Here is a 16,611-nt window from a genome sequence, read left to right on the forward strand (position 1 = left end):
TTGGCTTAAGATGCTTGACAAGTCATACGCGTCGTCTCTGTTGTTCTTTTCTTTTTAACAATATTTTTTTGGAATCAAGAAAGTGAGTAATGATTTGTTTCTATACATCTGCTCTTGTTCTTCGGTGAAATGGAATATATTTTCGGTCAAATCTCCAATTCAGATGATTAATTTGATCCGGGACTAATCAGGTTCCTTGAAAATTTTCAGACTGTTCAACAGTTTAAGGTGAGTAGCTTATGACACTGAAACACATTCTTTTGAGTTCATGTTAATGGTGTCGTCGAAAAGAATGAGTTAACCGGCCAATCTTGAATAATAAATCTCCATATTTAGATGATCAGATGATTAAAAGTTGGAACTTTCACTGTGGGATTGCTGTATTATTGGAATGAGATATAGTTTTGGCCAAGAATTACTGTATATGGTTGGTTTATCTTTCTTGATGGATGAGACTGATGTTTAAATTCTTGAAGCAGCAATTTCGTTTGATTAGGATTATATGTATGAATTTCTTTTCTTCTGTTTTTTGTCCCAAGATCACGTTCACTTGATGTCTGGTTGAAGACTAAACTTTTACTCTCCGGCGTCTTCGAATCTACCTTATCGATTTCCGGATGCTAACTATGAAATTTGGGAATGAGAAAATGGCCGTGTTTGCATGGATGGGGTGGAGTCGGTTCCCCTCAAAAGAAAATATTTCTATTTTTCGTGTATAATTTTTCTGAAAATTATAGGTTCGAATAAATTTATCATAAAGCCAGCTTGTGGAACTAAATTGTGGGTCGTTCTGTAGATATACGTGCTATACACGATGGGTTGGCTAACCAAGATTTTCAAAGGTTCCACCCACAAAATATCAGGTGGCCAATATGCTGGAAGATATGAAGATGATACTATTTTGGAAGTTCCGACTACTTCAGAGGTATTCGTTACCCTGTCATCGTTGAGAGTTACTGGTTTGATCCCTTTCCAGCATTTGAAACTGAAAATTTTCATTATAAATCTGATATACAGGAGACAAGGTCAGATTTTGACAGAGAAGAAATCGATCGAGCCATAGCAATTTCCATTGCTGAAGAAGATGAGAAAGTGAAAAAAGCAATAGGTATAAATCAAGAACCAATTGCATATAGTTCTTTAATGTGACATTCTTGCTAAATTATCGAACCGTGTCGATTTTTAGATAAAGAATCTCATTTGGAAGATGATGAGCAGCTAGCTAAGGCCATTCAAGAAAGTTTGAATGTGGATTCTCCACCTCAATCACCTCCTCGAGCCCCTCGAACTCGGCCATCTGGATATGATTCTGGCAGTTTCTTTCCCGATAATCTATTTCGATATCCTTTAGGACACAGGTAACTGGTGTACTGGTTGGGATTTTGTTTTCGTTTGCTTATTCTTTCTTTTTTCAAAACAATAGTTTCTGTTTTCAGCAGAATCTGTAGTGGTTGCAACAGTGAAATTGGCAATAGAAAATTTTTGAGTGGCATGGGGGCCTTTTGGCATCCAGAATGTTTCCGTTGTCATGCTTGTAATAAACCGATTTCGGATTATGAGGTTCTGAAATTATTGTTTTGTACTAATATCTTTTCTGATTTTCAGTCACCTATGGTTCTGCAAAACTAAATTGTTTCCTTAATTTGTTTCAGTTTTCGATGTCCGATGGTCGACCTTACCATAAATCCTGCTACAAGGATCTGTATCACCCCAAGTGCGATGTTTGCAAACAATTTGTAAGAGCTGAAGCGATTCCATAGAGCAGTAGTACAGTAAATATGATAATATTTCTCAGACATTTCTCGTTCATTACCTTGAATTTGGTGTTTCTTCGTTTCTGATATAGATCCCAAGCAATGCCTCTGGAGAAATTGCATATAGAGAGCATCCTTTCTGGCATCAAAAGTATTGCCCGTCTCATGAGAATGATGGGACGCCTCGATGCTGCAGCTGCGAAAGAATGGAGGTTAGGATAGATATACACATTATATAATCTGAATGAACCTGTCTTCTTGGGGCCTAGTCAGGATTATGTACATACTTAACATGGTGTACTGATGAAGAAATATTTCGTTCTTGCAGCCCGTGGATTGTAGATATTTGATTCTTGATGATGGAAGGAAGCTATGTTTGGAGTGTTTAGACTCTTCGATAATGGACACACACGAGTGCCAACCTCTGTACCTCGAAATCCAAGAATTTTATGAAGGTTTAAACATGAAGGTGGAGCAGCAAATTACAATGCTCTTGGTCGAGAGACATGCTCTAAATGAGGCCATGGAGGGAGAGAAAATCGTAAGGGGGTTACTTTTGGATTGCGTTAACTTTCAAAAGTTGAGAAGTTTTTATAAAAGCAAGTCATTTTGGTATCATCTGTATTGTTATATAGGGTCACCACAACATGCCTGAGACTAGAGGTCTTTGTCTGTCAGAAGAGCGAACCATTCGCACGGTACTGACATCCATATTGATTATGATTCATGATTGATATTGAAGTTTATACTTACATTTATACCAAAATTTACAGATTTTGAAGCGACCACGAATTGGTGGGTATCGAATAATAGACTTGTTCACTGAACCTTATAGGCTGATTCGTCGATGTGAAGTGACTGCAATCCTTGTCTTGTTTGGGCTTCCTAGGTAAGATTTGTGTTTTCTTTCTGTTTCTGATTTGGCTAATTCATCGAATAATTACGAAACATTCAGGTTATTGACTGGATCCATCCTTGCTCACGAAATGATGCATGCTTGGCTTCGACTCAAAGGTTCTTGCTTTCTCTTTCTGCGATGCTGCCAGTTTTTGTATTGATTTCCGTCTCTCAAAACCGGTTTTCTTTCAGGTTATCCGAGTCTGAGTCCAGACGTTGAAGAAGGTATCTGCCAAGTGCTGGCTCATATGTGGTTAGATTCTGAAATAATTCCTGGTTCAAGTAATGATGAAGCTTCCACTTCATTTTCATCTTCGGAAGTGTCAACAGCATTACCACCTGGTTCTTCGAAGAAGGGGAAACGATCCCTGTTCGAGAAAAAACTTGGTGAATTTTTCAAACACCAGATTGAATCGAACCCTTCGGTAGCATACGGAGATGGTTTCAGACAAGGCAACAAGGCGGTCCTGGAGTTGGGCCTAAAGAGTACTCTTGACCACATTAGGCTTACAGGAAGTTTTCCCTGATAACTTCAAGTGAAGTTCTTGTCATACATAAGAAAGAAAGAAGAAAAGTTAAAAGTATAGAAATAAAAAATGAAAACACAATGTAATGTACTGATCTGATTCTTACATATATTATCACGTACATGTTTATGAAATCTGAAATTGTTGTTGATTTAGAATATTACCTACAAACTTGGAAATATATGAACAAAATGGATCTTATGTTTGCCTATTCTACTAGATTCTCATGCAGGACGATAAAACCGACAATGACTGTCCTAATTCCCAGTTGCCAGAATTCTCGAAACCTTCCTCTAATAAAAAAAACTATAACGACAACCCCGAATTCGCAAGAAAATAATACCATGATCAAATAGGCTTATGATTTTGTCCACATCTAATTAGGCCATCAACTCTGGTTCTTTAAAACCCTTGTGCTGATTTTTGTATATATAACTCAGAAGCAAGGACAAATTAGTGCCGCCTGAACTTGGATTCTTTGTGAAACTAATCTTGAAGGCTTCAAATAAAAATATCAGAACTTAACAAATATTGACGTATCAGGCAGACTATGACAGATGAGGGATACTGTAGTGTAGGCAAAGCTGGGGACAAAGCTCTCTGAGATTTTGCTTAAATAATTCTTAAACAATTCATTTATGCATCAAATAGCAACCCTTCTTCGTTTTTTATACGAACTTTTCACAAGCTGATATTATCCTGCTTATATTATTTATACACCTTGCCATCTTACAAATGAATCTCGAAAAAAATGTCAGTCCCTCATAATACCTTTCTGCCAATCTCTTCTCTGTTCCTCATTTTTGCAGCTTCCCTTGTTTCTGCGCAGCTGCCTAATAATACAGCAGATACTGATTTTACATGGTCTGCAGAGACACCAATGTCTTGTGAAACGTATGTTACATACCGTGTTCGGGCACCTTATTCAGATCTTGCAAGTATATCTGATCTATTCGGAGTCAGCAGTATGGATATAGCGACAGCCTCTCGTTTACCATCAGAGCATCCTATTCTGATTCCTAATCAATTGTTACTGATACCGATCAAATGTACTTGCAACGGAACATATTATTTCTCCAATGTCACCTATAGAATCACGAAAGGGGACAACTTTTACTCGGTTTCGATAAAGCGGTTTCAGAATCTAACAAAATACCATTTTGTCGAAGATATGAATCCCATGTTGGATCCTTACAAATTGACTATCGGAGTGGAAGCGGTCTTTCCATTGCTCTGTAAGTGCCCAAGAAAATCATACAAAGAAAATAAAATTCGACATCTGATTACTTACGTATGGCAGCCAAGTGATGATGTATCTTCTGTGAGTACGATGTTTCGGGCATCAGCATCAGATATTGTCACGGAGAATAATAACAGAAACTTCACAGGTGCAATATGCCTTCCCGTGTTGATACCAGTTAAGTCAACGATTAAATTGCAGACGTTTCCTTCTACGGAAACTTACGTTAAATCCAAACACCACTTGATTCTCATCACAATATTGAGCCTTGTTATGGCTCTCGTGATCGTGTTATCGGGTTTTGCAGCATACTTTAACCTCTTGTACAAGAAGAATAAAATGTTGGTTCGTAATAATTCTTCTTTAGAAACTTCTGATCTCATCCCTGCTTTCAGAGTCTCCAAAGAGGAAGCTTTTTCACCAAAGATCATTCAGGATAAGCTGCTTCCAGGAGTGTCAGGCTATCTTGGAAAACCAATAATGTATGACCTGCATGTGATCACGAAAGCAGCTATGAACTTCACTGAACACTGCAGAATTGGTGGGTCAGTTTACAAGGCCATAATAGATGATCAAGTTTTTGCTGTGAAGAAAACAAGAGAGGCAACAGAGGAACTCCAAATATTACAGAGAGTGAATCATGCGAATTTAGTCAAGTTGATGGGAATTTCATCAGACAATGATGGGAATTTTTTCATCGTGTATGAATACGTTGAGAACGGATCATTGGAAAAATGGTTGTTCCCAAAAGTGTCGTCTTCTTCAGACAAAGTTGAGTCCCTTAGTTGGAGGCAGAGGTTACTTATCGCCTTGGAAGTTGCAAATGGTCTCCAATACATGCATGAGCACACTCAACCAAGTGTCGTCCACAAAGATATCAGAACAATCAATATACTTCTTGATTCTAATTTCAAGCCCAAGATTTCCAATTTCTCTGAAGCTACAGCAACTAATTGTTCCACTGTGCTAAAAGTTGATGTTTTTTCTTTTGGGGTCGTTCTTTTAGAGTTACTTTCGGGAAGGAAAGTTATCGAGATGAAGGACAACGGTGAAGTTGTAATGTTGTGGAAAGAAATAAAGGGTATCTTAGAAGTTGAAGATCAAAGGAAAGAGAGGCTAAGGAGGTGGATGGATCCAAGGCTGAAGGGTTGCTTCTGCATTGATGATGCTCTAAGCTTGGCGAATTTGGCAAGAGCATGTACTTCGGAAAAGTCATCCGACAGACCACGAATGGCGGAGATAGTGTTCAACCTCTGTGTTCTAACTGAATCATCTCCTCAGATGTATGAAAAGTCTGTGATTTCAAATTTGGAAGCCATTGGAGTTTATCCGGTTATTAGCCCGATTATGGCTCGTTGAAATGTACATAAACAAACCATGGTTTAGCGAATTATGGCTCTTTTCCTCAGCATCACTACAGTTATATGTAATGTACAAAAACAAACCATGTGTACATTTTCTTGTAGAGGAAGCAGACCTTATTCTGATCAATAGTTTTTCCGCAGCAGATGTTTGATTTGTAAATTGTGTAATCATGCGGGGTTGAAAGGATATTCATGGACAATTCTATCCACTATTTACCAAGAAAAAACCAGTAAGCCACATAGATCGTCTGGACAAAACAGTCCTTTGATAGCTTCATATCGAGCCCACTTGTTTCCACAACTGATAAACATTATCCTCCACCAAAATCCAGCCAACCATCCAAATTAAAGAATCCAAAAAACCCAAAAAAGGGCACTAAATCGAAGACTAACCAGTGACCAAACTCTTCTTCAACACATGACAGTTTCCCCACATTTTGTTTCTGATATTCTTCAATGGAAACCATTCTTTCTGCTAATTCCTTCTGCCCTCTTTTCAAGACACTTCTTTTCCAACCCAAACCGGCTTCCGCGCTCAAACCCATTGCTTGCACCCTCAGAAAACAGATTTCTCAATCAATCAAACAATCTTTCCGCAATCCCAGTTGGTTTTCTCATGTGAACCAGGGAATAGCAGCGCTCGCCATTTCTTTAGCACTAAACTTCTCCTGCCCGATTTTGACCGACTCTGCATTGGCCTCTGAATTTGATGTTTTGAGCGACGGCCCTCCGGCAGAATCATTCGTTGTTGATGATGCTGGTGTGCTTAGCCGTGTCACCAAATCTGATTTGAAGAGATTATTGTCGGATTTGGAGTCCAGAAAAGGCTACCACATTAACGTTGTGACTGTCCGCAAGCTCACTGTAAGTCGATTCCTTCTTGTTTTTCTTTGCGTCTTAATTAATGTAGTTGGTTATAAGTAAAACTCTGTGCTTGGAAGGCGTAGATCTATCGAGTGTTTCCAATGATAAGTGAGGCAAAATTTTTGAAGTATGCGTAGTTTTCGAAAAAATATTTGATACTGACTGGAAATTTAGGATTCGATTCCAATAAGTGTCACTAGTCCTGACACATGTTTCGATTTTGCTCTAAGCCTGAGATGACGAAGAAGATCGTTAGAAGGGAGCGGGAAGATGTCCCGACGTAGCCCCTCCGACGCTCAAAAGTGCGAGACGCTGTGCTAGGCGAGAGTGCGAAGTAGGGCGAGCATGCACTCGGTGAAGCGCGGCGAGGGCGAGGGCTTGGCGGGGCGAGGGCACGCGGGCGGCGAGTGGGGCGAGCTTGCGCGAGGACGAGGCAGGCACTGGGGGCGAGCTTACGGGAGGGCGAGAGCGTGCGGTCGGCATGTTGGGCGAGCTTGCGGGAAGACGAGGCACGCACTGGGCGATATTGTTTTTCAGCAGCATCCTTAACTGCTCCCGTCATATCCTCAGTTTCTGACTTTCTTCGTGATTTCAGACTCAGGGCAAATTCGAAACATGTGTCTGCACTAGTGACACTTGCTAGAATCGGACCTTAAATTTCCCGTTAGTATCAATATTTGAAGTCACTGCCTCAGATTAATTGATAGCTCAATCCTATGCGAAACTGCATGAGGAAAATTTAAAATTTTTCGTAGAAAAGAAGAAATAATCACTATGGGATTGAGATGAAGTTTCTTCGGATTGAGACGGGTAGAATGTAACATTCAAGGAGATTTTTTTTACTCCAGATTCAAGGAGATTATAGCTTTTATTTTACATTTTGAATTGTGGGTATTCTTTGGCTGAAGAGCAAAGCCGATGCATTCGAGTATGCTGATCAAGTACTGGAACGCTGGTACCCAACTGTGGAGGAAGGCAACAACAAAGGCATAATTGTGCTAGTTACCAGCCAAAAAGAAGGTGCGATTACAGGTGGACCTGAATTCATCAAGGCTGTTGGTGATTCTGTTCTTGATGCCACAGTATCAGAGAATCTCCCGGGTATCATTTGAATATTTGGATTTTTTTTCATCGTTGCAAGATTAGCCCATTTTTTGTGTACTCCTGGTAGATTGAATATAATGGTTGACTAGATTAGATATTATTAAGATAATTCTTCAGCAGGAACTTGATTTTTTTGAGCTGATTGGATATTTGCAGTGCTAGCAGTGGAGGAAAAGTATAATGAAGCTTTGTTTAGTGCTGCAAAACGTCTAGTTGCAGCGATAGATGGCCTCCCTGATCCTGGTGGCCCGCAGGCTAAAGATAATAAAAGAGAGTCTAACTTCAAAACCAAAGAGGAGACAGAAGAGAAACGAGGTCAGTTCTCACTTGTAGTTGGAGGCTTGTTAGTGATTGCTTTTGTCGTTCCCATGGCACAGTACTATGCGTATGTCTCCAAGAAATGAAAATGGATCAATCTTTTTGCGTTTCGGAATTTTGTATTGGCTTTAGAGTTGAGAAAATGTATAAATTATGTACAAAAGTTTTCGTGGATTGATCGATCCATAGAAATGCAATGAGCTTCTGTCTCCTGTTTCCTCTATCTTTTCGGTCAAATATAATTATTACTATATTAAAAACTTTATCAAGAATGCGAAAAATCATCAGCCATAAGCAAAAATCAAATCACACAGACTAACAAATACATGTCTGAAAGCAAAAGACAGCCACAAAAGATCTGCAACAGCTTATCTAGGCCTGGCATGGTGTTCTGAGATGCAAATCGCCCATTCACCGGATACTCTGGATTCGAAATTCTTGAAAGAGACCGGAAAATTTCATCTGTGCTGGGGCGATCTGATGGATCCTTCTTGAGGCAATTATCAATCAATCTGAATATTAAAAGGCCAAGCTCCGGAGGGTAATTTCCTTGCAACAAAGGGTCCATTAACACCTTGAGATTCTCTAGTCCATTTTCTTGATCTAGAACTGGGAAACTTCTGATCCTGTAAGAATCTCCAGCTTGTAGTATATAGGTCATTGACCATGATTTCCTCTTCAAATTCAAAATAATCAAATCATATCATACCAAAGATGTATTGTGCTAATTTTTGGACGAATAATAATAAACTATCAGTTAAACTCCATAGATGACTTGAAGTTTTTAAGATTGGCGAAATTTAGTATTTTTATATCTTTTAGAATGAAATTAAATAGATTTATTTATGAAATTTATTTTTTAAAAATCAAACATAATTTCAAATTTGATGAATTATCAATGAATATTGGGAATTCACCATTACACTAAATTTTTTATCTTATGCACTTGAATTTATGCATGTGAAAATTCAATTTGTAATGTAAAAATCAACTTAGATCATGTGCTTAATATAAAAATCATGCCATATTCATGCAAAGTTAATAATTTGATAATATAACCCCAAACTAATCTTTCATCCCAACATGATGTAAGAAATTCTTTTAAAATAGGAAAAAAAATTAACCGAAGGGTTTGCTAATCCCTAGTTCTTCCCGTATAAGTCGTGTGTGTGTATATATATATATATTCAGAAAAAAGAAAAAGGCGTGTGTGTATGTATATATATATATATTCAGAAAAAAGAAAATTGAACCACATTAGAAAGGTGCAAAATTTATTGGCAAAAACTTGTGTGAGACGGTCTCACGGGTCGAATTTGTGAGACGGATCTCTTATTTGGGTCATTCATGAAAAGATATAATTTTTTATGCTTAGAGTATTAGTTTTTATTGTGAATATGGGTAGGGTTGATCCGTCTCACAGATTAGTATCCGTGAGACGGTCTCACATGAGAGCAACTCAAATTTATTTTGATAAAATAAGCTGAAACGAAAAAATTTCCAAATGACAGAACATAGAAAATTCAAAATAGTAAGAAAATTGAAAATATTTATTTTCAAAAATTGAAATAATTCGAATCAGTTTAAAAAATTAATATTTCGAAATTTTCGAATCATAAAATGACAAAACTTTCAAGGAATGCAGCGATCAGAAAGATTTCCAATTTCTGAAAGATTTGGTCCAACCCGCTGCAAGATGGAGATTTGCGGGCAAGTCCCGTCAATTAATCTCCGATTTCACCAAATGGACGCCTTTCGACCCCTTACTGTCAGATGCAATCTATCCCAAAACCCTATATCGCCGGAACATTTGGGTCGTAACATGTTCATTCTCGGAATGGGTTTCGTCGGCCGCTTCTTCGCTTCTGATTTGAAGAGCAGAGGCTGGTAAGACTTCTAATTGTGAACTGTGTTGTGATTTCGATTTTTTTTCAGTTGTGGGTGCTTGTTGATCGTGAAGGGCGGTGAGTGGGAGCTGCACAAGCGTCGCCAAGAAGAATGAACTTGACAAAATGGGATATGCATCTCATGTCTTTGATGCAAATGACCCACGGTAATATTTTGTGTTTATGATATTTGAAATTGGTTTGATGGCTTAGTTCACTTCTAGTCGAGGATTCAAGATTTCATTTTCAGTGTTCTGTTTTCCTTTTTTTGATGGTTGGATTATTTTACAATTTTATTGTGCAATTATTGGTATTTGGCTAATGTAACAAGTTTTATACTTGCATTGTTCAGAACTGAAATTCTAGAGATTGTTAAAAGTCATACACATCTCGTCGTATCCATACCCCCAGTGGCGGGTGCTGGTGATCCGGTAAAGTTTACTTCTGATAATAAATCTTTCAGATTGTGGTTGTATTGCTGTATATGTATTTAATGGTAGAATTTGACGGAAAAATATTGAACTCCTTATTTTAGGAGAATTTAGGATTATTATTACATACGTGAGCAAGAATATAATTTCTACGGAATTCTGAATTCATATATATTCAAACAAGCAAAAGAGATTCAGCATTTAGATTTCAAATGCTTCAATCTGCAAGCATTCCTCAAAAAACATACACTCAATTTCATGAATATGATTACACCATTCTTGTGATATCATCCGGGTTGCTAATCAGGCTTGCCTTTTGGCAGATGTTGCGTGATAAAGAATTTGTGGAGAACATTTTAAAGGATGGGAGACTCCAATGGCTAGTATATTTATCAACCACAAGTATGTGAATGTCTAACAAACTATTAGGCATACACGAAAGGAAGTAGAAAAATTGTCATCAGCATGCATAAGGAGAGACCTCTAGGCACACTGTCTGTTAATGTGGTTCCCTTTGTTTGCCTTTCTTTCACTCAAGTTTCCCTATTTTTTTTGGATCCAAGATTAAGTGATTATTTATTTTGATGTATAGGTGTGTATGGAGATTGTGGCGGTGCTTGGGTAGACGAAGAGTAAGCTTCCGTCCACATTTTATTTACTCGGGTTCCAGTCAAACTTAAATTCTGTTAAAAATTCCACAAATAATCTTGTGACAGATATACTATAAGAACTACGAGTGAGCGGGTGATAGATAGGTTATCTGCTGAGGAAGAATGGCTGAGCTTGGGTCGTAATCTCGGGATTGCAGCTCATGTATTTCGCCTTGGTGGTATATATGGCCCTGGTAGAAGGTTTATAGTAATATTCAAATATTTCAACATTTTACCAACTTCGTGGCTTTTATTCAGTTGGATTAAAGTTCAATCTCTGTGGAGGATTATATCCTGTGTCTTTTCTTGTTTGACAGTGCTATTGATACCATGCTGAAACAGAAGCCTCTATCATTTAGTCAGAAAACAAGAATGTATAAAAACTACACATCTCGTATTCATGTGGCCGACGTATGCCAAGCACTCAATGCCAGTGTTCTGAGACCGTCTCCGGGGCAAGTAAAAACATGCAATGTGTTCTATTTCCAGATTCAGTGAAAAAGTTGAAACACCAGTGGGAAATATAAGGAAGGATTATGAATGGTGTATTTTTATTGTGATAGAATACTGATTTTACCTGCACTCCAAACATCAAAAGTAATCCTCTTCATATGTTCTGATGTATTTAGGAAAATATATAACATCGTGGATGATGATCCTGCTCCAAGAATGGAAGTTTTTGAGTACGCCCAGGATTTGGTTGAGGAGAAATTTTCTGAACATGGAGAACAATATGTTTCTATAGAAAGAGATGAATCCCTTGTCAAGAGGTTAGGTTCCAGGGGCGAGAAACGAGTTTCCAATTCTCGTATGAAGAAAGAACTGGAAGTGAAGTTGCTTCATCCTACTTTTAGGTCTGGATTGCGGGCCATCATTGATGACATGGACCTTTCAGTTCTACAAAAACCTACAGGTTCTTGATGTAATTATTCAGTATTATAAGCATAGCAAGCCTGCCTGAGATCCCTCAAACATACAGAGGCAGTTCACAATTTGGGGGAGGAAGGTCGAACACTAACAGTGTACCATGTTGTCAATTGTTGTGCTGATGAGACATACTTGCTTGCTTAATGGGTACGAGTCTCAACTTGAAAGGGAGTTAGGAGAAACAATTTTTGTACCCTATATTGATTGACGTGTGAATTGCATCATGTAGTGCTAAACATGGAATTGAATTCTTTTTCTGATGCAATTCTGCGTCAGTCTCTTAATCAAAAGGCTAGCATTTACTTTGAGTACTTTATTCTACTACGTTATTCAACAAGATAGAATTAAATGGTAGGAATCAGCAGGGTCACGGCATGACATAGCAGGTTAAGATCATAAATTCCACTTTGTTTTACAGTGATAGTTTGATCAGAACATAATTAATCCTCAAGAAAAATAACAAAATATTTGATCATAAAGTTCCTTCATGTCAATTAAAAATGGGAGAGAGAACTCCTCTATGATCCATTCATAATGATTCCATCCTGCATCTATTTCTAGCTGCCGATGTCCTGATTTGAACTGCTAGTAATCATCCTCCTCAATATCACAGTCCTTGCCATTCTCGTTTCTTGGCTGCACTTATTGGCGCGGTCACTCAAATCATGGATAGTCTTGATAAAGTCATCGACTTTTGTTTTAATCTCTCCTACCACAATCTCCACTGATTCAGCGTCTCTCATTGCAAAATCTGTGTAAGTTGACAACTCCTCGATTTTAATTTGAAACCTATCAACCAGTTTTCCGATGCTCTCCAAATCCGTAAGAACAATGGTACCAAAAATCTCCATTGAAGTAATAAGCTTCCTTTGCCCCATCAAATCTTTCTCACATTTCTTCCAAAACGAGTTAAGCCAGTTCCCCATTGATCCTAAAGGGATGGCTGCTGCTGCGGCCAGAGCCGTCACAACTGGAGGTGCGGTGACTGCAGCTGCCACAACCGAGCAGATCAAAACAGAAGCAAATGTCGCTATGAAAATCGCATTGGAAACCTTCCTCCACACTTCTAATCTCCGCAGCTTCTTATCCAATTTCTTATTCTTTGCTTGCAGCTTCTTCAACATCAAAACCTGCCGAGATCGAATGGAATCAAATACCTCAATGAACTCTGCGGCGAACGGATCCCCAGCCGCCCTAAAATTCCTCAGTTCCTCCAATGTTCTTGAATAACTCTTCACAGGCCCGTCTCCCGAATGACGTTCTTCCTCAAATTTCTTGAGGGCAACCTTGATAATAGACTCGATAATCTCAGCACGTTTAAGGCAGGTATCAAGGTATTTGCAGAAATCTAGAGTTAAAAGGCTATTCTCGAAGTAATCATCCACGAGCTCCAACAATTCAGGATCTTTCCATATATCTTTCTTGTCCCTGAGGATGATTTCGACCACCTCCTTATTCATTTCGAGTAAGAATCCCGTGGCTTCACCGAGCGAGTCGAGAGAAATGGCGCGAACCTCGAGCTCTACGGCCATGGAGTTGACAGTCCGGCGCGTGCGAAGCTGGAGGTTCTCGTCTAACTTCCGGAGATCAGGATCCTCGTGGCAAGCGTCTTCATATGAGTTCAGATCGGGGACCGTGGGCTCCTCTTGTCCGCTGGTGTTGAAGTTGGCATCTGAGGCTGCTCGAGGCGGAGGCGGTGGCGGGTCGCGACTGCTGCTGCTGATTCGATCATTTCTGCTGATTTGGCTGCCCATTTGAGAGAAATTTTCAAGAATCGTAAGACAGGGTCTGTCTGTATAATCCGCGTGAAGTAGTAGAAGATGAGTTGCAGAGAAGAAGGTAGCAGCCGGGATAAGTCTTGGTCTTCTTCCTTGCAATTTCGAGGTTTTCATTTAAGAATGTTTCCAACATTAATTAATTGCAACAACAAGACCTTAAGTATACGGCCCAAATGCAATATATACAATCAAATCGGAGTGGGTCTCACGTGAGACCGTCTTACGGATCATAATCAGTGAGACGGGTCAACCTTACCCATATTCACAATAAAAAAATAATATTCTTAACATAAAAAGTAATATTTTTTCATGGGTGACTCAAATAAGAGATTCGTCTCACAAACACGACCCGTGAGACTGTCTCACATAAATTTTTGTCATCAAATCGGGCCATTTTCCTGTTACCCAACGAATTGCAATTTGTAGAACAACCTTGTATACACTGTCGAAAACAATTTTAAACTTGACCTCTCGCCCTTGATCCTAATAATAACTAGCAAACTTTTGCATGCTTACATACAATTAAATTTTAAATTTACACAAAATCTATCTCTTTAAATGTAAATTCCCGATTCTGGGCATGAATAGAGTAGAGACAAAAATCTGATAACATAATGGACAAAAATCGTTCTGATAATATAATTCAATTATTTCTGAAGAATTATACGAAAAACTTCTCGACTGCCAAGCCCCTATGCTAGCTAGGTACCTCTTCACCTAAAATAATAATTTTGGCCCAAACTAAGACCACACAAAAATTGGTGGAAAACCCGAGTTAATTTAAACGCTATGGAGAAAAGGGATTTGGCACATTTTAATAAAAAATGAATTTGTGGTAACAGGAGGATCGAACAAGTCAGGGACGGATCCAAGAATAAGAGTTGGGGTGGGCTTGAACTCAATATGATAAATTATATATTATTAAAAAAAATACATTATATCGTTCAACGAAGTTGTGCCTTACGGGATTTTAAAACATAAAATTCATCAATAATAGAATTTACATCAATATGTTTAGCTAAATCTCGTTCAATATAGAGTGTCAAACAATCGGCAAGAAAGTCAACCTCCATTTTATTGCGAAGTGCCGTCTTCACATGCTTCATTGCTGAAAAAGTCCGTTCAATAGTGGCAGTAGACACAGACAATGTCACAACGAGATGAATCAATCTAGTCAACATAACATAAACACTTGACCGTCCACTCTCGGTCAATTGCTGACACAACTCAACAAGTGTAGAAACCTTTAAATTCTGCATCACATCGAGTTTATAAATGTATCAATGCATACTTCAAAACAACAATTTCTTGATCTGTGAAATCTCCAGGATAAAACTTCTTCGCAAGCTTGCAAATATCATCACTGTTAAATGAGTCAAATGAATTTTTAGGATCTAAAGCTATACTAAGATAAAGAAGTTTCACCGATTAACTCATTGAACCGAGTATTTAACTCCATTAAAATGAAATCTATTGTTGCATCAAAAATATCAAAGAATTTTTTAATAATTTAGCGACGGTTTTAGAAATAACCGTCGCTAATATGTCCATCGGCGACGGGTTTACTAAAACCGTCGCAAAAATAGCGACGGTTATCAAAAAACCGTCGCTAAAACCGTCGCTAAATAAAAAAAATGGGCTGGGCTACAGCCCAGTACAGCCCTAGCGTAAATCCGTCTCTGGACCAAGTCGTGGCCGTGAGGACACATCAAGCGATAGCTTATTAACTTTTTTATGGTGCGAATTTTTTTTGGTGTTATGTAGGTAAATTTTCGGACTAGAGTAATATTATGTAAATCATGTTAGTCAGATAAACTACGTTGGAAATGTCCTATGTGAAAAGCTCGCCCGAGAAAATTTCATTAGGGAGAATCCAACTTCTGATAAATGATTAAACATTTCGTACGAAGAGAACAAAATAAGTGTAGAAAAAGAAGGTCATCGATCCCCCGAGCAAATTTCAATCAATTTTCAGTAAATTTCCAGATCTCATTTTCTTTCATACGCATATTTCTTTTCATTTAATTCAGAGCCTAGATTATTCTATGTATCATTTGTTGCCTTGCATCAATTTAATCCTTAAACTTTCAGTTTCTTTTCATTTTTATGATAAAATTGCCGGTCATCATTCAAAGTGACATAAAAAATATTAATAATATATTTAAGCTGAACATTGTTTCAACAAAGTCGTTGTAGTATAGTGGTGAGTATTCCCGCCTGTCACGCGGGTGACCCGGGTTCGATCCCCGGCAACGGCGTCTCTAATTTTTGTATTTAATGGTCTTAGTAGGCAGATAGGCCCAAATTCAAATATTTACAATAGCTGAATAAGCCCAATTTTAGATTTGGGGCAATATTTTGTTATATTGAACTCGACCCAACGAAACTTTGATTATTAATACAAATTTACTGAAGATTATTATTATTATTTTAGAAAAAAAAATTAATTTAATTTGCTATTCGATTATCACCACGCATGAAATTTTTGATGAAATTTTATTTTTAAAATTATAAGATTTCAATTTTTTTTCAACAAAAAACATAGTGTATTGTGCTATAAATAATACAAGGAAATGGGGATTTTGAAATGGAATGAAGTTTTGAATTTAAAAAATAATGATATTATTGAATTAAACGAATTAATTTCTGTCACTACAACAATAAATGATTATTGTGACACTTTCTTGTAGACATTTTTAATTAAATATTGTTACAAATACTTAATAATGACACTTGTAAAAAATTAATAATGTGTAAAATAAAAAAACATATTAGATTAGTTATCATGACATTTTTAATTGATGTCATCTATTATATGGAGGGAAAAAATTACTTTTCCCACATCGTAAAAAATCGTTAAAAACTAAAAAA

General features: G+C 37.8%; 5 protein-coding genes and 1 non-coding gene across 7 annotated transcripts; 5 read left to right on the forward strand and 1 right to left on the reverse strand.

Annotated features, from left to right (window-relative positions):
- On the forward strand, positions 1 to 3,383 carry LOC140806205 (protein DA1-related 1-like). Of its 2 annotated transcripts, none has more exons than XM_073162722.1 (12): positions 1 to 228; positions 797 to 925; positions 1,018 to 1,108; positions 1,187 to 1,358; positions 1,437 to 1,560; positions 1,653 to 1,736; positions 1,847 to 1,966; positions 2,083 to 2,295; positions 2,390 to 2,452; positions 2,528 to 2,643; positions 2,710 to 2,768; positions 2,844 to 3,383. In XM_073162722.1, exons 2-12 carry the CDS (start codon positions 815 to 817, stop codon positions 3,176 to 3,178), a joined length of 1,488 nt encoding a protein of 495 aa, XP_073018823.1. In that variant the 5' UTR covers positions 1 to 228; positions 797 to 814; the 3' UTR covers positions 3,179 to 3,383. The 2 variants fall into 2 exon arrangements, with proteins under 2 accessions (XP_073018823.1, XP_073018824.1); XM_073162723.1 differs by having other exon boundaries at positions 1,440 to 1,560.
- Positions 3,384 to 3,582: 199 nt separating this feature from the next.
- LOC140806204 (serine/threonine receptor-like kinase NFP) lies at positions 3,583 to 6,324 on the forward strand. Its single transcript, XM_073162721.1, has one exon. It carries the CDS (start codon positions 3,930 to 3,932, stop codon positions 5,775 to 5,777), a length of 1,848 nt encoding a protein of 615 aa, XP_073018822.1. The 5' UTR covers positions 3,583 to 3,929; the 3' UTR covers positions 5,778 to 6,324.
- Positions 6,225 to 8,282, forward strand: LOC140806206 (UPF0603 protein At1g54780, chloroplastic-like). The gene is made up of 3 exons (XM_073162724.1): positions 6,225 to 6,646; positions 7,555 to 7,747; positions 7,907 to 8,282. The coding sequence occupies exons 1-3, from the start codon at positions 6,239 to 6,241 to the stop codon at positions 8,152 to 8,154; spliced, it is 849 nt and encodes a 282-aa protein (XP_073018825.1). The 5' UTR covers positions 6,225 to 6,238; the 3' UTR covers positions 8,155 to 8,282.
- A 1,391-nt stretch (positions 8,283 to 9,673) lies between these two features.
- Positions 9,674 to 12,223, forward strand: LOC140806209 (uncharacterized). The gene is made up of 8 exons (XM_073162726.1): positions 9,674 to 9,955; positions 10,029 to 10,121; positions 10,307 to 10,385; positions 10,709 to 10,787; positions 10,978 to 11,017; positions 11,102 to 11,236; positions 11,353 to 11,490; positions 11,665 to 12,223. The coding sequence occupies exons 1-8, from the start codon at positions 9,708 to 9,710 to the stop codon at positions 11,954 to 11,956; spliced, it is 1,104 nt and encodes a 367-aa protein (XP_073018827.1). The 5' UTR covers positions 9,674 to 9,707; the 3' UTR covers positions 11,957 to 12,223.
- An 88-nt stretch (positions 12,224 to 12,311) lies between these two features.
- Positions 12,312 to 13,870, reverse strand: LOC140806208 (UPF0496 protein 1-like). The gene has a single exon (XM_073162725.1). It carries the CDS (start codon positions 13,852 to 13,854, stop codon positions 12,520 to 12,522), a length of 1,335 nt encoding a protein of 444 aa, XP_073018826.1. The 5' UTR covers positions 13,855 to 13,870; the 3' UTR covers positions 12,312 to 12,519.
- A 2,056-nt stretch (positions 13,871 to 15,926) lies between these two features.
- Positions 15,927 to 15,998, forward strand: TRNAD-GUC (transfer RNA aspartic acid (anticodon GUC)). The gene has a single exon. It is a non-coding gene; the product is annotated as a tRNA-Asp (tRNA).
- Positions 15,999 to 16,611: the final 613 nt, after the last annotated feature.

This window comes from Primulina eburnea, chromosome 11, assembly GCF_022965805.1.
Source record: "Primulina eburnea isolate SZY01 chromosome 11, ASM2296580v1, whole genome shotgun sequence".
NCBI classification, from domain to species: domain Eukaryota; kingdom Viridiplantae; phylum Streptophyta; class Magnoliopsida; order Lamiales; family Gesneriaceae; genus Primulina; species Primulina eburnea.